This window comes from Panulirus ornatus, chromosome 46 (assembly GCF_036320965.1).
Source record: "Panulirus ornatus isolate Po-2019 chromosome 46, ASM3632096v1, whole genome shotgun sequence".
Lineage (NCBI taxonomy): Eukaryota > Metazoa > Arthropoda > Malacostraca > Decapoda > Palinuridae > Panulirus > Panulirus ornatus.
The window spans coordinates 6,931,777-6,958,884 of NC_092269.1; the positions used below are offsets into that span (position 1 = coordinate 6,931,777).

The window sequence follows — 27,108 nt, forward strand, 5'->3', positions numbered from 1 at the left end:
CCACTTTAACATATCCCAACACAATGCCCGAAATACAACTCCCATAAAGAAAATATGGAGATCTTACTATTGATGTTCCCTGCACAAAAATGCACACACAACTTTATGACCTATGGTCCAAACTGCTGAGTTTGGCCAGCTTTCTGAATGCTACAAGCCTCATAAGGATAAAAAGGAATCGTGTGGCAAGAAGGTAAATGCAAGATATATATATAATCTGACAAGCACTAAATAACCAACTTCCCAACAAAGTCATAAGCTCTAACCCACCAGACACATCTAGAAATGCTCTGGATATCACCCATCACTATAAACATTACTTTAAAATATCCCAAGGCCCTCCAAGCCCAGGTTGCAACTACTATAAAGAAGACAAGCAATTATTACTTAACTGACTTGCACTTTTTTCACATATATGCACACAAAAGACAACAATGCTTTATAACCTGTTGATGTGGTCAGCTTCCTTCATGCTGCAGGTGCCACATAAGGATAGAAAGAACTACTGGGGCAGGAAGTGAATAATATATATATATATACACACACACAATATATAATATATATATATATATATATATATATATATATACACACACACACCTTACCTCCTTGTCCCAGGAGTCCCTTCTGTTGTTATATGGATCCTGCAGCACTCAGGAAGCTGTACACCCACCAGTTCGGACCAGAGATTATAAAGTGTTGTAATGTTGTGAATGCATATATCAGTAGAAAATGCACATCAACTGAGCACTAAGTTTATCTGATCAAGTATGAGGACTTTCAATCATGTTTACACATCTTTGTAGGATAATAATTACAAGGAACAAAATATGTATTTTTTCACATACTTCTAACCATCTTTTCTGGGCTAGTTGAATTTCTCCGTCAACACTTTAAAATACAGTCATTTTGTTGCATTTTAAAACAAAGGTAATGAATGACGGGATTATGAAATACTTACTACCAGTATTCTACTGGTTGAAATGTTTCCTTAAATACTGTTCATATTAAGCAGATCACAAAGGTTCTTTTACATCAATAAGGTCTTGTGACAGTAACAGATCAAGGGTGATATTTGATGGTATAGGAGATCTCTGTAGTCTTCTCATGGGGGTGTGGAACATCATAAAGGGCTTATAGGTGCAGTAGATTATGGAAAACATATAAAGAGGCTGTCTTGTGTTCCTCAAAGTTCCTCGTGAGAATATTTTTTCCGCTCATTGCTTCCCTCTGTCAATTATACAAAAGACACATCATTATCTCAAATATTCACAACACAGTAACATCACAAACCAAGTTCCATGGTCAAAACATAAACGTGAAAACTGTATCATGTATTATCTGACTTTAACACTGCTATCCCTTCTTATAATAAATGAAATTACCATCAAAGGCATGGTAACCTAGCCATCAGAGGCACTGATGACTTAACAAAGAGAGGCACAGTAACAATGGAAAAGTTACATCATAATGAGACAAGGTAACTCCATTATGAGAGGCTTGGTGACCTTGATGAAAGGAACTGTGACCTCAATATCAAAGGTATGGTAACTTTATCATCAGAAGCATGGTGACCTTATAGTGAAAGTGTGATGAGTTCACTATCAAAGGTTTGGTAACTGCTGTCTGACTCAAAATGACCCAACAATTAATAAAATAGCCACCTCATTTCTAGAGGCAATGTGATTTTACATTAACGATATCACTATTAGAGGCACAGTGACTTTATTGAGACAGTAACTTTACACTAAGATATAGTACCTTCATAATGAATGGAAATATAACCTTATAATAAAATATCTGGGGATATGAGAATGAAAAGCATGTACTTGACTGAAGTCTGCAACTTAGTAGGGAATGGTGAAATTATTGTTGTAATTACATCAAAGCATAATTTCAGGACTCGGTGGATGCAAAAGAACATTTTGACCCCAGTATCTTGTTCAGAGTGGAAAATGTTACCTATGTGAAGGTTTTAGAGGAAACCTAACTTTTGAAGAAAAATTACAAAAATTCTAGGTATTTTACATGCCAAAATCATGGCCTCGGGCAGATTATGATTACCATATTACCATAGGAACCCTATAAGCATGATCTTAACTGTCATGTTAGAAATGACAAGTGCCCGTTTCCATACAGAAGTAGCAAACCTAAGAAAGCCAGGTCCACAAAGAATATCATCAGCAATCAACAGTCTTCCTTTTCCTTTACCTTGGTGGTGATGAGCACTGAGGTCAGCCTCCATCTCAAGTAAAAGGTGATCTTCTGCATCACGGTCCTGGTCCTCAAGCATGAATTTAAGATAGTCAAACCCTGGTAGGCGAGGCTCCCACTCCCGTCCTGGTAGTTTAACTGGAGAAAGATTTACACACAAATTATATATGGTGAATGGGTCTAACATGTTCATGTAATACAGTATTGCATATAGTATTACAAAGTGAAGAGTGGTACTTTTATTTTTTTTATTTTTTGAGTAAGAGCCATACAAAAAATTCAAAAAATTCTTCATCATATTCAGAATGGTCATATCCAATGCCCTTGTGACCAATCACTGACAACTTTATGAAGTCTTTAGGGGTCTTCAAACCAAGAGCCAAGGCAAATATCTTCAATATGAATAACGAAAATGATTTTCTTTTTATAACTGCTCACTTTTCCCAGCTTTGGAAAGTGGAAACAAATCTAATCCTCAAAGAAAAAGCCATTACTACTTCACACTTTGTTCTGTCCCTACAATTAGAAAGTGTGATACATGAGGGGTCTGACTCCCAGTCCCTTGTTCCTTTAAGAGTCCTTTAACAAGATAAAGAACGTTGTAACATTCTTGTCCTTTACCCTTAGGAACAAGTGATAATAATAGAAAAAAAATGTTTCACCCTATTCCCTGGGATAGTGGAAAAAGAATACTGCCTACACAACAAAAAGGGCAGGAGCAGGTGGCTGGAAATCCTCCCTTCCTGTATTACTTTCCAAAAGAAGGAACAGAGCAAGGAGCCAAGTGAGAAATTATCCCTCTATGATTCAGTCATCTGTTCTTGACGCTACCTTGCTTGCACGGGAAATAGCGAGCATGAATGGGGGGAAATATTTTTTTCATGCTCACCATTAGGAAAGTAGCACCAGGAACAGACAAAACAGTGGCCTCATTTGCTCACATCAAAACCAGTAACCCCCATGTGCTGCCAAACCCCACAGCCCATTTCCATACTTTATCTGACTGCTTCATTTGCCTTGGTACAGCCCACTAAGTACATTTGCCCCACTCTCCATACCATACAATACCATTCCAATCTTGTCTGTCGTATGAACATCTCATCTTTCTAAATCTTAAGGCCCCAGCAACTCAAAGACTCTCACACTATCTTCCCATCTCTCTGCTTACTCTTTCCTTCCCTCCAATTCTGCCGTGAAGACAGACTTTGTCAGTCATTTTTCACTCGTACTCTCCATATGCACACCTTAGGTAGCTTTCTCAAACTATGCTTACTACTACAGTTTGCTCTGACGCCTTTACTCCTTTCACAATCAGCCCTCCTCACATAACAACCAAGAGGTTGTTCTCTCCCAAATCATGTGAGCTAATGGTTATTCTAAAGAACAGTATAATGCATTGAATTACTAACATCTTTCCCTAGTCCTTACTATGTTTATCTTCAAATGTTGAGTCTACAATAGCTGAGCAGCCTAAATCAGTTACATTCTCAACTAACTGGGCTAAAACTATGGCATACTTTTGCCTGTCATGTCAGAAAAAAATGAAGGCATACTTTGTGTCATGTCAGAAAAAAGTATGTGTATAAGAGGGGAAAACCAATGGATCTATGAAAATATGAGAGAATGAAGCAGCTAACTGACATGACATTTTTTTCTGCTGAAGTGGTCTTAAGATTTTTTTTTCAGCGAAATGGCCAAGGTAAATTTTTAAAGCTAGATCATTAGGAAGCCTTGGACATAACCTTTCAGGCCTCCAAAGAAAAAAATTAACCTTGCATTAAAGGAGGTTTCATTAGAAATATAAACTACAGCCATTACATTTTTTAAGTTATTGGAGAAATGTGGAAGATTATTACAAAAATAAATCATGTGGAAATGCTTTGAGTAACAAAATAAAGAAATTTCATTTCATTAGTTAATACAACAAATTTGTATGATCAAACTGACACAATAAGAACTTAAAAGGAAATATTATTCCACAAAATTTGGAGATTGGTACATTTGACAAATAGGAGAGAGAAGCACTTACTGGAAGGCTGAAGGTCTCCACCTCTAAGTCTGTTCAGCCAATCCCTAACCGCAGACTCTGAGGGGTTCCTTCCTGTAAAGACATAAACTATGCCTTCTCTCTGACTCACGCCCACCAGGGACCACACTTCCATAGATAATCCATACACCGGAAGTAACTCGGTTGCCAGAGGGTCATCACTAGGCAAGAATTAATTCATTCTTAGCACTCCAGCAATATACTAAATTTAAATCCTTCAAAATAGTATCTCAGCCATGCACATTTTTCACTGTACTTTAAATATCTTACAAAAATTTAAATGTCAAGCCTTCAAGATCTGATTAAACTGCAAAGAAATTGTACACAAATCAGTTCTTGTAACAGTGAACACTAACTAACCATAGCAACCATGAAAAAACAAATCCAGGCTCTGAAAGTTCAGCTGCCAGGTGACCAATGATGGTCCACATGTCATCATTATTTATGCGGTGGACACCTTTACTGATTTTATTTGGTTTCCTTTCTTCTTGAGCTTGATGTTGTGAAGTTTGTTTTCTTGATTCAAACTCCTTCCCACCTAAGCTAGGCAGAGAGGAGTTGGCTGGCAAGAACAGAATGATGAGGTGTTGGCTGGAAACTGGGGAGTGTTCCTCATCTTTTTCCACTCCTGCCAGCAAAGCTGAGTATCGCTCTGGGTCCAATGGAGCCTGTCACAAAGGGATTAACAAGTTGCTTTCAACAGATTTCTAAATTATTCAAATTATCTGATTGTGAAGGAAATTTATGTAACAATTTCTAAAAGCTCTCATACTTAGAAACATATGTGTATACAGGGCAATCAATAGCATAAAGATCAAATCTGGTCAGTAATAAAATATAAGAATTACCATCAAGCACCCGTATTTCTTAAGTTTTTCTTGAAGACAAGACATAATAAAGACTTTTGCCATTAATTAATGAGGGGACACTGTTGTTCATGAGTACTTGTACAGGGAGAATAGGATCACATTTAAGACATCATTCTGTCACATACTCATAACGTGCAGTTATCCACACCATAATTAACCCTGGGGATAGGGGAGAAAGAATACTTCCCACGTATTCCCTGCGTGTCGTAGAAGGCGACTAAAAGGGGAGGGAGCGGGTGGCTGGAAATCCTCCCCTCTTGTTTTTTTTTTTAATTTTCCAAAAGAAGGAACAGAGAAGGGGGCCAGGTGAGGATTTTCCCTCTAAGGCCCAGTCCTCTGTTCATAACGCTACCTCGCAAATGCGGGAAATGGCGAATCGTATGGAAAAAAAAAAAAAAAACTTGTAATTGATAGGAGGGTGAAAGAGAGACTTTTGGATGTTAATGTGCTAAGAGGTGCAATGGGAGGCGAAGGTGAAGATTTGTTGAGGTTTACAGAAAAGAAGAGAAAATGTTGGGGTGATGAGACTGGTGAAAGTAAGTGAGCTTGGGAAGGAGACTTGTGTGAGGAAGTACTAGGAGAGACTGAGAGCAGAATGGAAAAAGGTGAGAGCAAAGGATGTAAGGGAAGTGGGGGAGGAATGGGGTGTACTTAGGGAAGCAGTGATGGCTTGCACAAAAGATGCCTATGGCATGAGAAGCTTGGGAGGTGGGCAGATAAGAAAGGGTAGTGAGTGGTGGGATGAAGAAGCAAGATTTTTAGTGAAAGAGAAGAGATAGGCATTTGGACAATTTTTGCAGGGAAATAGTACAAATGACTGGGAGATGTATAAGAGAAAGGTGCAAGAGGGAAAAAAGGGCAAATGAGATTGAGGTGAGAGAGTATCATTAAATTTTATGGAGAATAAAAAGATGTTTAGGAAGGAGGTAAATAAAGTGCATAAGACAAGAGAACAAATTGGAACATCGGTGAAGGGGCTAATGGGGAGGTAATAACAAGAAGTGGTGAGGTGAGAAGGAGATGGAGTGAGTATTTTGAAGGTTTGTTGAATGTGCTAGACAATAGAGTGGCAGATATAGGGTGTTTTGGTCAAGGTGGTGTGTGAAGCAAGAGGGTCAGAGAGAATGGTGTGGTAAACAGAGAAGAGGTAGTGAAAGCTTTGCGGAAGATAAAAGGCGGTGGTTTTGGATGGTACTGCAGTGGAATTTATTAAAAAAGGGGATGACTGTGTTATTGACTGATTGGTGAGGATATGCAATGCATGTATGGCTCATGGTGAAGTGCCTGAGGATTGGAAGAATGCATGCATAGTGCCATTGTACAAAGGCATAGGGGATAAAAGTGAGTTCAAATTACAGAGGTATAAGTTTGTTGAGTATTCCTGGGAAATTGTATGGGAGGGTATTGATTGACCGGGTCAAGGCATGTACAGAGCATCAGATTGGGGAAGAGCAGAGTGGTTTCAGAAGTGGTAGAGCATGTGTGGATCAGGTATTTGCTTTGAAGAATGTATGTGAGAAATACTTAGAAAAACAAATGGATTTGCATGTAGCATTTATGGATCTGGAGAAGGCATATGACAGCATTGATAGAGACACTCTGTGGAAGGTATTAAGAGTTAATGGTGTGGGAGGCAAGTTGCTAGAAGCAGTAAAAAGTTTTTATCAAAGATGTAAGGCATGTGTACAAGTAGGAAGAGAGAAAAGTGATTGGTTCCCAGTTAATGTCAGTTTGTGGCAGGGGTACATGATGTCTCCATGGTTGTTTAATTTGCTTATGGATGGGGTTGTTAGGAAGGTGAATGCAAGAGTTTTGGAAAGAGGGGCAAGTATGCAGTCTGTTGTGGATCAGAAGGCTTGGGAAGTGAATCAGTTGTTGTTTGCTGATGATACAGCGCTGGTGGCTGATTCGGGTGAGAAACTGCAGAAGCTGGTGACTGAGTTTGGTAAAGTGTGCGAAAGAAGAAAGCTGAGAGTCTACTTGAATTAGAAAAGGTTATAAGGTACAGTAGGGTTGAGGGACAGGTCAATTGGGAGATAAGTTTGAATGGAGAAAAACTGGAGAAAGGGAAGTGTTTTAGATACCTGGGAGTGGATGGAACCATGGAAGCGGAAGCGAGTCACAGGGTGGGGGAGGGGCAAAGGTTCTGGGAGCGTTGAAAAATGTGTGGAAGTCGAGAACGTTATCTTGGAAAGCAGAAATGGGTATGTTAGAAGGAAAAGTGGTTCCAACAATGTTATATGGATGCCAGGCATGGGCTATAGATAGGGTTGTGTGGAGTAGGGTGGATGTGTTGGAAATGAGATGTTCGAGGACAATATGTGGTGTGAGGTGGTTTGATCGAGTAAGTAATGAAAGGGTAAGAGAGATGTGTGGTAATAAAAAGAGTGTGGTTGAGAGAGCAGAAGAGGGTGTTTTAAAATGGTTTGGTCACATGGAGAGAATGAGTGAGGAAAGATGACAAAGAGGATATATGTGTAAGAGGTGGAGGGAACAAGAAGTGGGAGACCAAACAGGAGGTGGAAAGATGGAGTGAAGATTTTGAAAGATTGGGGCCTGAACATGTAGGAGGGTGAAAAGCATGCAAGGAATAGAGTGAATTGGAATGATATGGTATACCAGGGTCGACGTGCTGTCAATGGAATGAACCAGGGCATGTGAAGCATCTGAGGTAAACCATGGAAAGTTTTGTCGGGCCTGGATGTGGAAAGGGAGCTGTGGTTTCGGTGCAATATACATGACAGCTAGAGACTGAGTGTGAACCAATGTGGCCTTTGTTGTCTTTTCCTAGCACTAACTTGTGTGCATGCAGGGGGGGGCATTTCATGTGTGGCACGGTGGTGACAGGAATAAATAAAGGCAACAAGAATGAATTATGTACATGTGTATATATGTATATGTCTGTGTATGTATATATATGTATACGTGGAAATGCATAAGTATGTATATGTCCGTGTGTGGACGTGTATGTTCATGCATGTTTATGTGGGTGGGTTGGGCCATTCTTTCATCTCTTTCCTTGCACTACCTCACTAATGCGGGAGATAGCGACAATGTATAATAAAAATTGCTTTCACAGGACCCCATTTCTTACCTCTCCTTTACATGATAAAAGTTCTTTTTACATTCAAATGCTCTCTGCATATATGTTTATTCACAATTTTTTCCACATATCCACCAGTCTTATTCATCTATTTATATAGTTATTATACTTTGTCGCTGTCTCCCGTGTTAGCGAGGTAGTACAAGGAAACAGACGAAAGAATGGTCCAACCCACCCACATACACATGTATATACATACATGTCCACACGCGCACATATACATACCTATACATCTCAACATACATATATATATACACACACACACATATACATATGTGCATAAGCCTTCAAGGAGGATGAACACTCCCTGCGTGACTCCTTCTTCTGTTTCCCCTTTCAGAAACTTAAAATACAAGGAGGGAGGGTTTCTAGCCCCCCACTCCCATCCCCTTTCGTCGCCTTCTACGACACATGAGGAATGCGTGGGAAGTATTCTTTCTCCCCTATCCCCCCAAAAAAAATGAAAAAAATATATAAAACCATTTTGGAAAATATTCTTGATTTTACATTTTTTTTAATTAATCTGTCAGCCTTTTGTATTACTCATGTCAAATTTTCAATTTCACCAATGTACAGGTTTAAATTGTCCATATTTCATATTTAACACTTATTGTGCTTACTTAGTCTTTGTTAGGAAAAACACAAGTTAAATTGAAAACTAAAACAGATGACTTCATGTTATAAAAAAAAAAAAAAAAAAATTTGCTTCTTTACTGTTTTGTGAAAAAACAACCAATTTTACATAAAAATATAGTAGGTTTCATACAAAAAAAAAAAAAATCAATCACCAATAAATTGATCCAAAGGAAAATAAATGTGCCAGGTCACAAATAACCCCATGCATTAGAGGTGACACTGTTATTATTAAGGTAATCATGCATAAAGGTCTACATGCAAGTTTAGGTTTTAGGTTGAGGCAAAGAACAGTGAATTATGGAAGTGAAGCAATGGAAGTAGCAAATAGGAGGAGAAACTAACCAGAACTGGGAGTGATGCATGCGATACAAAGCGAGTGATAACTCCAGGTTTGTCAACTTCCTTGTTCAGTACTCGGCGGGGCTGGAATTTGTCCCCAGGCTTAGATACCACCACACATCCATGGTTTGTTTCACACCTTTACAGAAATCACAGACAAAAAATACAATGCTTTAATTCTTTTTTAACAAAAAAACAAAATGATCGCATGCAAAACTGTCAATATCTCTAGCCAGTCACTCATAACAAAGTGAACATTAATATAGTAAAACATAAAAAGGGCAAAATTTATAGATATCTGATCAATGGTTGATAAATGCTATATATGAGCTGCAAATGCTGATATCATTCCATACACTTTGTAGTATGAATTTTACCTCTTTTCACAACCTTAACCCATTTCTTTGGAAATTCTTAGTTTCCAGTTTAGATAAAACTCTTATTACTCTGAAAAGCATGGCTAAAACTTTCAACATGAAGGGAATGGGTTTAATATAAAATCATCCTTTCAGTTATTGCCAATGGAGTCAAAAAGTACCACGTTGTGAAACCAATTTTTGTCTCCAGAGGATTTCCTTTGACTACTCAATTTTCTCAACTGCTTTACTGAAATTTTTTTTTAACAGACACCTCATTTAACTGCTTTTGAGTTTCATTTTAGGGGATTCTGAAAGGCATCTCTGCCTTAACCAGTTTATGACTCCTTTCCTTTTGTTATCTTTATTATCCTTCATTTGAGTATGCTCTCATACTGCTCACTGGCTAAATCCCCTTTGGGAGAAAAAGAGTTCAGATATCTTTGAAAGCCATTTCTTCATATAGTGGAGCCTTCTGAGTAAGTCTTCTCTCTCAACTAACCCTGCTTCCTCTCTTTACTCTCTTTTACTTCCTGCAGTGTAGCTTGGAGTTTTGCAAGAACGAGATCAGGCCTTTCATATGGCTAGTTTGCAGCTCTGGCTTCATGGTGACAACATAGGGACAGTGCTGATCAATGGGTTGTGCATAAAGATCCTGCCTTTATGTGTAGGTGGCAGATAAACCACAATATATTAGTACAATTAAGCTTAAGGGTTATCCCATTTCCTTACTCATTGGCATCCTCTCTCAGAAGTAGCTTTCCATGGGTTCAAAATTCATTTTCGTGAAAGAGATTTGCTGAACTTGGCCCCTGATACATCTGTGATGCTATCTCAATATATTAATTTTGAAACAGACGTTTTTATAAAGCTGTACATGTAATGTTTGTATATATTAGCATGTGAAGACATCTTTATGACTAAAAAGCAAGAATACTAACAAGGTGTGAACACCATGTGGGGAGATGTGCCGTCCCATGAGATGGCTGCCCTCAAGAATGTGAGAAGCCTCAGTGAATGCCATTGAATCTGTGAGGAAAAAAGAATTGTGCATCTGATTAAAAATGCCAATGAAAACAGTAGTATTATATCAGCTATCTAACCCTTTTTGCTTGTCAGGTGAAAAACCTAAAAGAGGGAAGTGAAATAAATAAAATCACCCTACACTCATAAAATGTATAAAATGATGAATGTTTGGAATCTTTGCATTATCACATAAAGCTTTAGATCTAATCTACAGGTGCTTACAGGAAGCAAATATGAGAAACTCTAAACTTGGACCTGTGCAACATTTTGGAATGGGGAAGCAGTGACCTGGTTAAATTTATCCTATATCTCTCTCTAAATGCTAAAATTCAACTTCTTCCTACATCTCTTTCTAAATGTAATTAATTTCCCTCTAAGAGAGAGAGAGAGAGAGAGAGACAAAGGCACTCCTTATAACACAGATATTCATTTATCAGTAGCATCAATATGATTACTTTCCTGCCTGCATCACTAGTGAAGCAGCACTTCCATTTGCACTTAAATTATTTCATCCAGTAGGATCACACAACCATTTCTACCAAACAATAAAGCAAATGTTGTTTTCTTCTAGTAGCACAAATACAAATCCTCTCTTTAGTTGAATTAACATCATCAATTTCTTCCACTAACATGAATGCATCTTCCAGTAGCATTAACAAATGCAATTTTCCAAAGGCAACCAACATTAACACTTCCTACAACAACAGTCCTTCCAGAAATATTGACAAAAACATCCATATATATCCCATCAACCTGAGAAGTCCTTCCATCAACACCAATATAAGGATCTTTTTATTATCATGAACACAAGAAGCCCTTCCTTTAACATGAACATAATTTGGCCTTTCCGCTCTAAACTTTTCACTGACACTAATCTGCTATATCTTTTATACAAAGTCTGTTTCACATCTTACCTTTAACTGAAGGGAAGATCCCAACAGCAGCGGATGAGGTAACCTTGAGGCCTGGATGAAGGTCCTCATTTAAGGCAAGTAGCCCTTCCAGTTCCCTGTTGTTGACCAACTCTAAAGGTGTAGCTCTCTCACACCTATAAATACAAATATTAGGTTTATGAAATTTAAATTATCATAAAGGACATCTGAATAATACTAGACACTATGGCAAACCTACAGCTTAATTTGATTTCTAATGGGTTTCATAGGTTCTACATTACTCCAGAGTATCTAAAATTCAATTTAACTGTTATATATTTGCCACTGTTAATGGAATCAGTGATTCTGGACTGATAAATAGGGTTTATCTTCTCCCATATTATTTTTAGTAATCAAAGGGGAGATTTAAGGCATTATGAAAAGCCTCAAAGTTATTCATACCTGTTAAATTTTTCTTACTCAAAAAATAACATTTTACCAAATATCATGCTACAGGTACACCACCAATTTTCTGGCATGCTTGGTTCCAAAGCCTTGCCGCATTTACCATTTTACCGGATCAACCGTGGTCACATAATAATAGTTCATCAACAAACCTCTAACCCGCTAATTATACATCTCCCATGCATCTAAAGTATACCATGGATAGTTAGAAATTTAAATCAAACAAATATTAAATGTAAATCAAATGAATAAATGAAATACATTATACACCTGCTCAGGACTGAGGTGCTCATCAGCTACGAGTTTTGCAAATTCGTCCACATACTCGGCAGCTCCTTTGTGGTTGGCAGACCACTTTTCTCGGCACACTTTATTCATGGAAATTCCATGATACTTCTTGAATCTTTGAAGCAATCCTTCACAATAGTTACACTCATGTTGTAATTTAAGTTCTTTATGTAACAACTTAGCCTGGTTCATTATCATGCTACTTGACAAGTACAAACCATCACTATGGTGCTGTAGAAACCATTCCATCATCACTTGATCGTTCTCAGTGCTCTTACCATCTTTCATAGTTTTTCTAATCGTCATTTGCTTCTTGGAATCGCTGTTTGCATAAAATTTCGATATTTTCTCCCTTTGCTTCTTTATATCATAAACAGCTGACGAACCAGTACTATAGATGTCACATAGTTTATGCAACAAAACACCACAGTCCATTTTTTTTCAACAGTTCTACTTTATCTAGGATCAACATGGACTGGTGTTTACGTTTGACACCACGGCTGACACTCTCACATGTCTTAGAGGCCACAGCCAGGGTTAAATTTAAGCAAAATAAGCAAAGAATCTCAAAGAATCGCAGTATCACCACCAACAAGTGCAGTGTAAAGAGTGTAAATAAGCGTTTCCTACACACAATGCCATCTGTGGCCGCCCAGTAAACTAGTCTGGTGGCTGTGGTAATTTCAATTTCCCTCACATAATTCTGTCCGGATTAAGGAGGTACCGTAACCATATGTAGCTGGAAATTTGGTGGTGTACCTGTACAATTTGTTATTAACTTAAATGACTAAAATTACAAAGTGGATTACATACATAAAGCCTCTAAAATCACTCATACACATCATTAATCCATGCCCAGTGTGTTAAAGTGAAACTTCCAGCTTTTTCTTTTTTCGCATAAAAATTTGATTCATTAAGTCAGATCAGTGTTTTCCTGCACACCACTTCCATGCACAAAATACCTCCACAGACTCCAATCCCTAGTCATTCCTTGAGCATCTTTATGTGGAATATCCCCTGCTTGAACCAAATCTCTCATGGCATCTACCCATCTCTTCCATGGTCTACACCTTTCCTTCTTGTACCTTCCACTGTACCCATGTATATCTTCTTGACTAACCTATCATCTGCCATACTGTCTACATGGCCACATCATCCTGAGAGACTTTTATTCATGTTCCTTTCTAATAAATCTTTCACACCACTACTTCATTTCATCTAGTTTACTCATTCCAAATGGACTTAAAAGCTGTCCATCTTTACTCCTCTCCTCTCTAACGCATCCTGACTTATGTAAACTTGAGTTTCACAAGCCCACATCAGAACTAAGACAAGTACTCCTTCATACAAGCTTCGTGCAAATTCTGTGATCAAATTTTGTCATTCACCAGAACTATCAGTGAACCTCCAATTTTCCATTGCATGGTTTTACTTTCAACTTCAGCTTCCCATTACTTTACTCCAAAATATCTAACTAATCCATAATTTTCGGTTTTTCACCATGCAAACTGATATTACACTTTGGTTTCCCATCCCAGTCAAAGCCTAGCATCTCACTTTCCTTTGCATTCACTCTCAGCATCAACCCACTTTTCCATCCAGTGCTTCCTTTATATCAGTTAACTACAAAGTATTATATGCATATAAAAAAGGATGCAACTTCCAATTTGTTTCTCACTGACTTAGTATTACACTGCAATCATCCCATTTCACCATCTCACACAATGCCCTAGCCTTCAGAACATTAAATGAACATGGTGACATCTAACAACCTTGGCAATGACACATCCAAAACTACTCACTCATACCACTACTAACTCATACATGCACGGTTTCCATCATAAAATCTCTAAACAGCATCAAAAAATCTTCCATGCACATCATATGAAGTCAGACCTTGCCAGAGAGCTTTCTTATTTGCTTTATCAAATGCCTTTTCTACATCCATAAATGCTGCATACACCTTTTTAGAACTAAACAGGCTGAACACAGTCAATCACTACCCTGCCATACACCATGCCAACGAAGCTAAGAATATTCACTCCACAATAATTCTTAATCACTTTTACTTAATACAGTGGAAATATTACTACCTTCACCTTACCATCACATCTGTCCAGTTTCCCATGCTTCCATAAGCACTTTCCAGACACACTTTTCAGTAATTGCATGTCCACTCTTCACAATCTCACTTATCACTGCATCTATATCCCTAGCTTTTCCATTCCAAGGATTTTCTGATCTTACTTCCTCCTTTGTAATTTTAAGTTTCACACTTCCATTCCCCAACTTTCCTACTCTTATCATTCTCATTTTTCATTCACACTTCTAGTACTATGATATCTAAGTTAACAAGTTATCATATAAAAAGATGACAAACAAGACACTTAGATAACTTACAACAATATAGTCTTTAAGATATAATCTCCATGAATGGGTCCTTCATAGGTTATATTACGCCTTCCTTTAGGATGAAGGCGAAGGACAGGATAAGTAGAAACTCCCATGGCATCACAGAAATTTGGCCAATCAAAGCAATGAATGCGATGCAAGGAAGCCTGACTGCCGTAATCATGAAGTGTGGAGGCAATGGCATTCAGATGCTGCAACAATGCATTACTGACTGGGTCCCCTGAAATAGTATGTCCTTTATGGGATACCTGACCAATGAAATATCTGAAGCCATCATGCACTTCTGTGGAATTCTTAAAGCATTTATATATAATATGACACTTCCAAAGTTTCAAGTGTGTACTATAAAACTTAGATTAGCAAATTACAAGGCGTCACTTTTAAGTGTCAGTATCTACAGCCTTCTAAAACATGAATATTAAAAAAAAAGAAAAATATAACTACAGCACAAATCTTACATGACAGGTAGAAGGCAAAGACTGAAAGGGTGTTGGTGTCAAGGGCTGAAGCATAGGGATCAGGACCTGCAAGGGTTGGGACACTGGTGAAGGTATCTTCTTTCACCATATCCAACACCACCTCATCATCTTGCTGTAATTCCTCTGGGGACACAAAAGAAAACAAAAGTTCAATCATACATTACAATCAAGAACTTGGACTTTTATATAATTCATTTATTGTACAGCACTTGCTCTTACAAACAATACATAATTAACATTTTCTTTTTTGTGCTCATGATGACATTGAATATTAACCTATTCTTATTGTCATGGTCACATTGTCAATACTTTTGTTGTTGTTAAGAAATGACTAATGACTTGTATATGCTGAGGATGATAATTATTAGCTAAATTGCTCACCAAAAAACTTGTGACAGTACTTAATCTTCCAAATCAAAATAATGAGTCATGTATTCCAAAGTGACAAATGTTTCTGATGAAGAGTTCACAAGCAAGATTGTAAGCATGGATCACTAGAGGAAAAATACAGTGAAGTTAAACTGACCCAGTGCTTGGACAGGCAGGTAACTTTGTTCTTTGTTAAGCGGCGTCTGCTGCATCATTGCAGATAACTGTTCATTCACCCACTCCAACGCATCATCATAGTCATTCAGCAGTGATGCAATTTCCTGCAGAAAAATCTATATGTATATTTTGTGTGAGGGCATTCAAGTACATATTCACTTACAATAGCTGTAAATACCTAATTGTACTGTCATGAGAGGAGTTCTAAATCTTCTAAATATAACTTTTCATGTTTCCTTATAATGTCTGAATTCAGTCTCATCACCTTTCTTTTCCCATACATCTGCTACTCTATTAATACTGAAGTAGTTCTTCACCATCTTTCCTAGATTTTTTTTTGGTCAGTTTCTTGATATGCCTCCTTGTTGATCTTTCTTCACTTAATTCACTGAATGATTCACATACATTATTATCAATTTCATTCAGCTACTTGAAAGTTGTAATCACGTCTCCCCCACCTACTCTCTTCTTGTGTGAGCAAATTCAGAACTCACAGCTTCTAATTTCTACTCACAACTCAGTTCCAGTTTTCAAAAACAAATAAGAGAGAAGAATGCAACAGTGTGAGACCAAAGCACAGTGAAGCTAATGAGGCTCACTTTTCCAGGCTGAAGGAAGGCAACAGCAGGGGCAGTGATGGTGTGTCTTGCCAAACCCAACTTCATGAGGGCTGCCTCACTCACTACTTCTCTGATATAATTAGATAGAAAGGAGATGCAAATATTACCATCACATCAGGAAGGTCTGCATATCAACTAGACTATATGCAAACATATCTAATTAGCCTCTGGTTAAAATGGGAAGGATGAGGTGATGTGATAGGGATTTCGTAATGGGACAACTTTGCTGAGAAAATAGCTTCATGATGTGACATAGCTTTAATGATGCAATCATGTGTTATATAAAAAACTATGGTACTATAATTTTCATTTGTGAGATGACACTGCATCAGTGGTATAACAAACCTTTTATGATGCAACTGTGCTTGGGTAATGTGACAATGTTTAAACTATGTAACTGCTTTTAAGGTGCGGAAATTCTCTTGTGGTGTGGCAAGGAACGGTTATTGTGACTGTTTTACTGATGTGACAGAACTTTAGTAATGATGACTATGAAGTGACACAAAAAGGTTTTCAGAAAAAGGATGATGCTTCTATGATGTAACTTACAAGCTGACTGTGATGGTGGCAACAGAGCCATGCAGCAGCTGAGCAAGATGGGGAGCCAAGCTCCTGACACGGCTACGTGAAGACGTGTCATACAATAGGAGTACCCATGGTAGCCCCGATCCATCATAAGGTGTCACCACTTCTGGGGTAGTTGGCAATAATGCCAACTCATGCTGAAAAAGAACCACTTTATACAATATGTATCTTATGAACATTAAGTATTTTACCTCCCAAATGAGAGATTTAATACATTCATAAAAAATTTCAGAGAACCAACTAAAGGAAAAGATTTATAAACTTTATCAGAAGGTCAAGAGAAAGGTGCAAGAGGTGAAAAAAAGGGCAAATGAGAGTTGGGGTGAGAGACTATCAGTAAATTTTAGGGAGAATAAAAAGATGTTCTGGAAGGAGGTAAATAGGGTGCGTAAGACAAGGGAGCAAATGGGAACTTCAGTGAAGGGCGTAAATGGGGAGGTGATAACAAGTAGTGGTGATGTGAGAAGGAGATGGAATGAGTATTTTGAAGGTTTGTTGAATGTGTCTGATGACAGAGTGGCAGATATAGGGTGTTTTGGTCGAGGTGGTGTGCAAAGTGAGAGGGTTAGGAAAATGATTGGTAAACAGAGAAGAGTAGTAAAAGCTTTGCGGAAGATGAAAGCCGGCAAGGCAGCAGGTTTGGATGGTATTGCAGTGAATTTATAAAAAAAGGGGTGACTGTATTGTTGACTGGTTGGTAAGGTTATTTAATGTATGTATGACTCATGTGAGGTGCCTGAGGATTGGCGGAATGCGTGCATAGTGCCATTGTACAAAGGCAAAGGGATAAGAGTGAGTGCTCAAATTACAGAGGTATAAGTTTGTTGAGTATTCCTGGTAAACTATATGGGAGGTATTGATTGAGAGGTGAAGGCATGTACAGAGCATCAGATTGGGGAAGAGCAGTGCGGTTTCAGAAGTGGTAGAGGATGTGTGGATCAGGTGTTTGCTTTGAAGAATGTATGTGAGAAATACTTAGAAAAGCAATGGATTTGTATGTAGCATTTATGGATCTGGAAAGGCATATGATAGAGTTGATAGAGATGCTCTGTGGAAGGTATTAAGAATATAGGTGTGGAGGCAAGTTGTTAGAAGCAGTGAAAAGTTTTTATCGAGGATGTAAAGCATGGTACGTGTAGGAAGAGAGAAAGTGATTGTTCTCAGTGAATGTAGGTTTGCGCAGGGTGTGTGATGTCTCCATGTTCTTTAATTTGTTATGATGGGGTTGTTAGGGAGGTAAATGCAATAGTCCTGAAAGAGGCAAGTATGAAGTCTGTTGGGATGAAGAGCTTGGAAGTGAGTCAGTTGTTGTTCGCTGATGATACAGCGCTGTGCTGATTCATGAGAAACTGCAGAAGCTGGTGACTGAGTTTGGTAAAGTGTGTGGAAGAAGAAAGTTAAGAGTAAATGTGAATAAGAGCAAGGTTATTAGGTACAGTAGGGTTGAGGGTCAAGTCAATTGGGAGGTGAGTTTGAATGGAGAAAAACTGAGGAAGTGAAGTGTTTTAGATATCTGGGAGTGGATCTGTCAGCGGATGGAACCATGGAAGCGGAAGTGGATCATAGGGTGGGGAGGGGGCGAAAATTTTGGGAGCCTTGAAAAATGTGTGGAAGTCGAGAACATTATCTCGGAAAGCAAAAATGGGTATGTTTGAAGGAATAGTGGTTCCAACAATGTTGTATGGTTTTCGAGGCGTGGGCTATGGATAGAGTTGTGCGCAGGAGGATGGATGTGCTGGAAATGAGATGTTTGAGGACAATGTGTGGTGTGAGGTGGTTTGATCGAGTAAGTAACGTAAGGGTAAGAGAGATGTGTGGAAATAAAAAGAGCGTGGTTGAGAGAGCAGAAGAGGGTGTTTTGAAATGGTTTGGGCACATGGAGAGAATGAGTGAGGAAAGATTGACCAAGAGGATATATGTGTCGGAGGTGGAGGGAACGAGGAGAAGAGGGAGACCAAATTGGAGGTGGAAAGATGGAGTGAAAAAGATTTTGTGTGATCGGGGCCTGAACATGCAGGAGGGTGAAAGGAGGGCAAGGAATAGAGTGAATTGGAGCGATGTGGTATACAGGGGTTGACGTGCTGTCAGTGGATTGAATCAAGGCATGTGAAGCGTCTGGGGTAAACCATGGAAAGCTGTGTAGGTATGTATATTTGCGTGTGTGGACGTGTGTATGTACGTGTGTATGGGGGTTGGGCCATTTCTTTCGTCTGTTTCCTCGCGCTACCTCGCAAACGCGGGAGACAGCGACAAAGTATAAAAAAAAAAAAAAAAAAAAAAAAAAAAAAAAAAAATCAATCCTGACCACATTCCACTCAATCAGTGTAATGACAGGTAGGAATAATATTACTGAACTCAAAGGGTCTCTTTGTACAGTTTACGCTTCACTACTCTCTTATCATTAATTTTCCACTTGGCCTTACAAACTTTTCTCTATCTGTATATCAGTCTCTTTCCCTCTATCCATCATCTTTTCTCTCCACTCTCTATCTTTCCTTATTTTATCTATTTATTTATCATACTTTGTCGCTGTCTCCTGCTTTAGTGAGGTAGCGCAAGGAAACAGACAAAAGAATGGCCAAACCCACCCACATACACATGTATATACATACACTTCCACACACGCACATACACATACCTATACATTTCAACGTATACATGTATATACATACACAGACATATACATATATACATGAACATAATTCATAGTCTGCCCTTATTCATTCCCGTTGCCACCCTGCCACACATGAAATGACAACCCCTCCCCCCCACATGTGTGCTGGGTAGCACTAGGAAAAGACAACAAAGGCCACATTCGTTCACAGTCTCTAGCTATCATGTATAATGCACTGAAACCACAGCTCCCTTTCCACATCCAGGTCCCACACAACTTTCATGGTTTACCCAAGATGTTTAACATGCCCTGGTTCAATCCACTGATAGCATGTCAACCACGGTATACCACATCGTTCCAATTCACTCTATTCTTTGCATGCCTCTCACCCTCCTACATGTTCAGGCCCTGATCACTCAAAATCTTTTTCACTCCATCCTTCCACCTCCAATTTCGTCTCCCACTTCTCTTCGTTCCTTCAAACAAACCCATTTTTGCTTTCCGAGATAATGTTCTCACCTTCCACACATTCTTCATTGCCCCCAGAACTTTCGCCCCCTCCCCCAACCCTGTGACTCAATTCTGCTTCCATGGTTCCATCCGCTGCCAAATCCACTCCCAGATATCTAAAACACTTCACTTCCTCCAGTATTTCTCCATTCAAACTTACCTCCCAATTGACTTGTCCCTCAACCCTACTGTACCTTATAACCTTGCTCTTATTCACAATTACTCTCAGCTTTCTTCTTTCACACCCTTTACTAAACTCAGTCACCAGCTTCTGCAGTTTCTCACCCGAATCAGCCACCAGTGCTGTATCATCAGCGAACAACGACTGACTCACTTCCCAAGCCCTCTCATCCACAACAGACAGCATACTTGCCCCTCTCGCCAAAACTCTTGCATTCACCTCCCTAACAACCCCATCCATAAACAAATTAAACAACCATGGAGACATCACGCACCTCTGCCGCAAACCGACATTCACTGAGAACCAATCACTTTCCTCTCTTCCTACCCATACACATGCCTTATATCCTTAATATCTCTCATAATTTTCCTGCTTTCCAATAAAAAACATACAAAAAATTCCAGTAAGTGATTCATTACAGCCCATCCCCAGAATATTTTACATCTGACTTACCCACATTGGTAACTGGAGGGCATGTATGAACTGTAATAGCTGAGCATGCTCCATCCTATGGCGATAGTGGCTCACAACACACTCTTCACCTGCTTCCTTGTCTGCACAGTGAACAACCCACAGGGTGTTCTCTCGCTCTTCATCTGTTAGGATTGAAGAATTGTGGCTGTTTGCAAATGTTTTCATATCAGAAGTAAAACAATACATATGGATTACCTCCCAACTTGGATGAAGGACTACTTTGTGGAAAACGCTAGTAGCTACATTATCAGGTTGCTAGCTTTGCTGGTAATCTCATGATTTCTGTAAGGTGTTTGAATTTATTAGAGCTCACGCTTGCCCAAGTAAATGACCACAAAGCTTCAGGTCACAGAAGGTTCATCAGTTATGTATTGGATTTCTTGGACCTGGAGGTCTGTCAGGCAGGAGTCTTGTTAACAGATACCCTTAATTTTACATTCCAAGAATGTAGCTACAGCACACAACCAAAAACTACCAAATACATAATATAAGATATTGTTTTGGGTTCTAACATCAGATGGAAGAACCATAATGTGAAATGTATTAACCTGAAGTAAATGACAATTTTATGTCCCAGTTTTATAAGATGATCTGACAAAAATATATGAAATAAGTTGGTCATACATGGTATCCTGTGTGTGTGTCTGCCTGTTCCTCTTACATGAAAATGCTGTAAATACTACTGCTCTGCTTAGCTGATTTTAGGTTAGTGATTGTATTTCAACATCAGCCAAGAACAGATACAAACTCTTTTCCACTATTGTGTAAAATATTAAATTATGAGAATGAATGTTATGGTTTACGCGTAGTCAAACATAAAGATATTAGCTTGTAAGATGTGAATCATAAAACTGATAAAGGATAATGCCTATAAAACAACATTCGTTCACATTTAATTGTTCTGCAAGTGACTGTCAACAATATATAAAGTGTTCTGGTTGTTTCACAGAAACTTAAAGAATTACATCAAGGTACAAGGAAAGGAGGTAGTGGTTGCAGCTGAAGGTATGTCAAGTTCATACCAGGGTGTGTGTCACAGCCTAAGGGTACAGCTGGACTTAAAGAACTACGTCATGGTACAAGGAAAGCAGGTAGTGGTTGCAACTGAAAGTAAGTTGAGTTCATACCTGGGCGTGTGTCAGAGAGCCCAAGGGTACCAGCTGTATAAGTGGTGATGGCAAAGACAAAGCTGTCCTGATGAGCATAAGCCACTTCCAAGAACATCCGATGCTCTGAAGAATACGGGCCCAGGTTAGTAATTTTCACTCATATTCATTCTAAAACAAATATACACTTTAATACAACAGAAATCACAGGCAACTAGAAATGCACATGTATGGGCACATTTTATAAAATACATTATTAACAAAAATCAATCAGGTAATAACCATGCATATGGGCACGAAAGTGAATAAGATTCTGCTTAACCATGGACCTCACTTACGTTTCAGTTATTTAGTTATAATTGTTAAATTTATTGCTCTTGGGAATACTAAGCTATTGTGATAAACAGACAAATATCTTTGCCATCTTGGCCTATGGTTTTCCGATGCAAATAACATCCTAGAAAGGGAAATAGAAAGATTCTATAAAACACCCTACCTATGACAAAGCATTGGTAGGAAACACAGACCCAATATTCTCAACCATAAAGGCAAAGCAAAATAATGAGACACTTAGAGGAATGAAATGATACCCTGTATGAGCAGATGAACACACATATATATATATATATATATATATCTGCACAAAAATAGACTGGAAGCAACTGATCTGCATGGGGGTGAGAACTCCCTCCATGTGCAGTACAAACAAGTGATTAAAAACACATATACAAACGACCTACCAAAGGTTCCAAGGGTATGAAGAAAAGAAAAAATGATGTCACAACGGCCACGACATCGAGCTTCCAAATCCCTTCTCTCCCCTGATGTTTGCAGGATGGGTACAGAGTTGATCAGGGCAAGGCTGTGGGAAAGGCTTTGTTAGATGATACAGTTTCCAATGAAGTGACCTATTTCTGTGGATAGGTCAATGTATATACAACAAAGCTGCATTAATAGAAAGGGTATTGCTAAATGATTGCTGCACAGGTTTTGCTGAGGACTTATGAAGTTTGGTCTGGTTTACTTAATGAGTTGGGTAAGATGGTTTTGTTGTGGTTCATTTTGGCAAGAAGGCCCTTGTTAGTGGGTGCAAGATCTGCTAAGGATTGGTAAACAACTGGGGCTATATATCAGTGCATAAGGGTACAAGGCTCTGGTGGTAGCCACTTAGAAGGAAGGAACTACTCTACTATATAGAGGGTTAACTTGTAGGTTGGGCTACAAGCCCCTGTTAGAGTACATTTAGCAGGTGAGTATAAACTAACCTGTTTTGAGGAACACAAAGTGAAAAATTCTTGTTACTTGGATGTATCAAATGGCCTTACATTGGACAAGTTAATGACTGGGATTAAGTAACTGGATGAGTTATGTGGCTTTAAATGGGCATGTACATGACTGAGTTATTGTTACTGATTTTCATTACAGAGACTCAATTACAGCCAAATTAGTAGAAGGGGCTTTGTTACTGACTGAGGCTACATGACTTTATTATGGATCAATTTAAGGATGATGTATATTACTAGGTGGGATTAAAAAGATTCATGGAATGCCAGCTGGTGAGAGGGGCCATTTTACTAGCCAAAATGATATGGCTATGCACAGTACTGGTGAATAAATAGGGCTATGTTACTGTAAATTCTAAGAGTGATAGACACTCCGAGGATAGGGTCTATAATTAGATGGAGTAAAATTGTTTTGCTGCAGTACAGGAAGTAGATGGGGTTACATTACTCACTAAGGCTACCTGGCTTTGCTGCGGGACAGAAAATGAAGAGGCCATGATATTATGAGCGTGCTACTTGGCTCTTCTGAGGGATGGGATGTCAATTGGGCTATTTGACTTTGCTCGAGTTTATGTGGAAGGAGCTATACCACTGTGTGTAAACTACATGGCTTTCCTTAGGAAGAAAATGTGAACTGGTTTGGGTCTGGTGATGGGGTTACATGGGCAAGCAGGTTATGCAGTACTGATCAAATACAGGCTACAAGAGGGACAATATATGCTGCCTGAAGAATATATAGACTTATCAGGGCCTGACTGTTAGACTGGGTTGCTTTCATGTGACAATGTTGAATTTTGAGGATTAAGCCATGCTAATGAGCTGGGTAACAGATATAGGCATGCTATGATAGGGGATGGCGCTAAGTACCATTTTCATAGGTCAGGCTCATTGTAATTTACAACAAGTGACTGGACAACCTAGTACTGAACTATGCAATCTTTGACAACAAAAGCAAGGTTATACTAGTGGATGGAGCTGTACTGCAAAGCAAAACCATATGCTAGGTCAAGCAACAGAAATAGAAAACCTCCAATTATGGACTTGAGTGTACAATAATCATGGATACCCTTCAGAGACAAGTGGGCATGAAGCCAAAGAGATGAAATATGCATCAGGAATCACCATAAGCATGGTATGCATTAATGAGAGAAAAGCTCACTTCACTTATTCACTTCTGTTACTTCACTCACTTAAAATCTTTAAAAATAAATCACAGCTGAGCTTTGTCAGCAAAATACCATATCTTCAATGACAATTTAGCAGTACAACAAAAATTTCTCCAAAATCCTATCAAGTTACTGTGTGGTTTCATAAATTTTCAGGTACAGTAAACTTAATCATATGGTTTCATAAATTTTCAGGTAACATAAAGTTAATCATAAACAAATTACCTAAATTACTTTCATGTATTCATATGCCCAATGAAACCCAAACATAGCTGAAAAATGAAACTCTTGTTAGATGAATATTAGAGGCCCGTAATACATACTGAAGAGCAGAAGCCACAATGGCGTTATTGTTGAAGAGGGTATCCAATGGGAAAGCAATCTTCTCCTGACCACCACGGAACCCATATGCAAACCTGTTGACTTTATCAGGTAAGCAGTAAGTGGCCACATTGTATTCAGCACAGTTAACCTGAGAAAGCAGAGTGAAATGCAATTAGTGATGAAAGGGGGAGAAGGTTAAGCATCACAGCAAATCTCACTGGCCTAACCTCACAATACGCTAGCCTAGAACTTACATTAACCCTGATTTCATCAACAGAGAGCAATATGCTTCAGTGGTGTCTCTCCCAAGATGAATACAAAATATATAATCTATCAAATCTAAAGGAATTACAATGAACTAGTCAAATCAGTGTTAATCAGCATCAAAAGGGCCACCTGCCTTATATAAAAAAATCACTACTATACACCTACACCTGGTCACAATATGTTCATGCTGCAATCAAATAATGCATGTAACCAAATCATAAAAGGAGGGAAAATACTGGTAGTGGTGAGAATGATAAAGTTCAATATTTACCCTAGCCAGTAGTACATCATACTGCAACAGGTGTTCAGCTGACTTGCTATACTCTGACAAGAATCTAGACAGGGCATCTGACCCACCTGAAAAAGAAGGAATTTCACAATCTTTCTTCTCCATGAGTTTATTCTATTTATAACAGTATACACATAACACTGTACAGGTGTTGTGTGCAATAGTTCAAAAAAATCTTTACAGCACAGAGTAGACCAAAATCTGAGTAGTTTGGGCACCTGTAATGTACTGAGTCAATGTAAACTTTCACAAATTTGCTTATGTAAACATAATCATAATAGAAGGACTGCCTCCTTCTCAAACATGTGCAATGATTTCTCCAATATATTTTTTTCATACATATTCACCATTTCCCGCATCAGCGAGGCGGCATTAGGAAAAGAGGACCGAGCCTAAAGGGGAAGATCCTCACTTGGCCCCCTTCTCTGTTCCTATTTTTGGAAAAGTAAAAAAACTGGAGGGGAGGATTTCCAGCCCCCCACTCCAATTTTTGCAAAGAGGGTAACATGAGGTGAGTTTAAAAACCAATAAATATCATAGGGCTGACTGCCAAGCAAGATTAATTATAACTGTCAAGTTTTTCTAACAGGCAAAGTCATTAGTAAACAGTTCTCTTTCTAATGCAAAAAGCAATTACAGGCCACAGCAAGAATTAGAGATGACTTGCTCATGTCATGGAAGTTTCTAAACCAATATGAAACTGTCTACAGTAAACAGTTCTTTCGAAAATGCAGAGAAAAAGCAATCAGAGGTCACATCCAGATATCAAGTTAGAAATACATTAGCAAAGATGTAGAGAAGTAATCTTATGGCATCAGAGTAGTGAATGAGAGGAATAAACTATGTGACGAAACTGAGTGCTGACAGTATACATTAGTTTAAAAAACTGTATGAGCATAAAGAGTTTAATTATCCCTGGGGATGGGGAGAAAGAATACTTCCCACACATTCCCTGCATGTCATAAAAGGCGACTAAAGGGGGAGGGAGCAGCAGGCTGGAAATCCTCCCCTCCAGTTTTTACTTTTCCAAAAGAAGGAACAGAGATGGGGCAAAGTGAAGATTTTCCCTCTAGGGTACAGTTCTCTGTTCTAAATGCTACCTCATTAACACAGGAAGTGGCAAACATGTATGAAATAAAGAATATATATACATTAATATTTTCTTATGAATACTTGGATCAATGAAACTGAAACTGTAATAGACTTACTCTCTCTGTAGAAGTAAACAATAACAACAGCTCCTTTTTCCAAGAAATTCTCAAAGTCTCCCACTTGATGCAAGATCCTAACAGCATCCTCAGTGTTCCCATCACCTTCAGCAGTACACTCCTCATCCTCTTCTACAGAAATTGTGATTTCCTCTCTATTACTCCCATCTTGAAATAATGTACGTCGGAAACTGTTACCTAACTCATTTGTAATTTCTCCAGGATCTTTTTGACTTTGTTCATCATCTGTTCCAGAGATACCAGTTCCTTTTGATTCTTGATCCAAGGTTTCCCATTCTGGTATCTGTGATGATAATCTATCATGCAAAGTATCTATATCTGATACTGACACTTCATTCTCAGTCCTGGGGAATCTGTCCTCGTTGGCAGTAGTGTCAGAATATTTAGGTATCTTGTGAATTTCACAAGTTCTGTCTGGCTGGGAGCAGACAGTCTCATCACTGATGGTACTCTGATATTGGTCGGTGCAGGCCTGGGAGAAGGAAAAGTCATGTTGGGAGTGGATGTGTTCATTGTGGATGTTGGTATTACCATGGTGAGGGTGATCACGGATAGCAGAGGTCACGACCTGGTTGGGATCAGTACAAAGAACTACACAGCACACTTGAAGACACACTCAGTATTGATAGCCAGAGCATCAACATACCTGAAAATGAAAAGTTTTGACTTGCTTACAAAAAAAGGGGAGATTTCTATCAAATGTAGCACAAATCCAATAAATATACATGTATTTCAAGCATTTACAATGCCTTAGAGTGGCTTTAAGTTCAGCAAATTATAGCGCAAGGAGTACATTACATTCTATCAT

The 27,108-nt window shown here is 38.7% G+C and overlaps 1 protein-coding gene across 1 annotated transcript; it reads right to left on the reverse strand.

The window, feature by feature from the left end:
- Positions 1-542: 542 nt before the first annotated feature.
- LOC139763390 (thioredoxin domain-containing protein 16-like) lies at positions 543-27,108 on the reverse strand. The gene is made up of 19 exons (XM_071689401.1): positions 27,099-27,108; positions 26,280-26,915; positions 25,054-25,139; positions 24,515-24,663; positions 22,483-22,604; positions 21,764-21,868; positions 20,616-20,758; positions 16,822-16,994; positions 16,252-16,342; positions 15,633-15,756; positions 15,086-15,229; positions 14,616-14,847; positions 11,505-11,638; positions 10,506-10,593; positions 9,212-9,347; positions 4,622-4,929; positions 4,244-4,422; positions 2,212-2,352; positions 543-1,230 (listed from the first exon to the last, which is right to left on the reverse strand). The coding sequence occupies exons 1-19, from the start codon at positions 27,106-27,108 to the stop codon at positions 1,187-1,189; spliced, it is 3,045 nt and encodes a 1,014-aa protein (XP_071545502.1). The 3' UTR covers positions 543-1,186.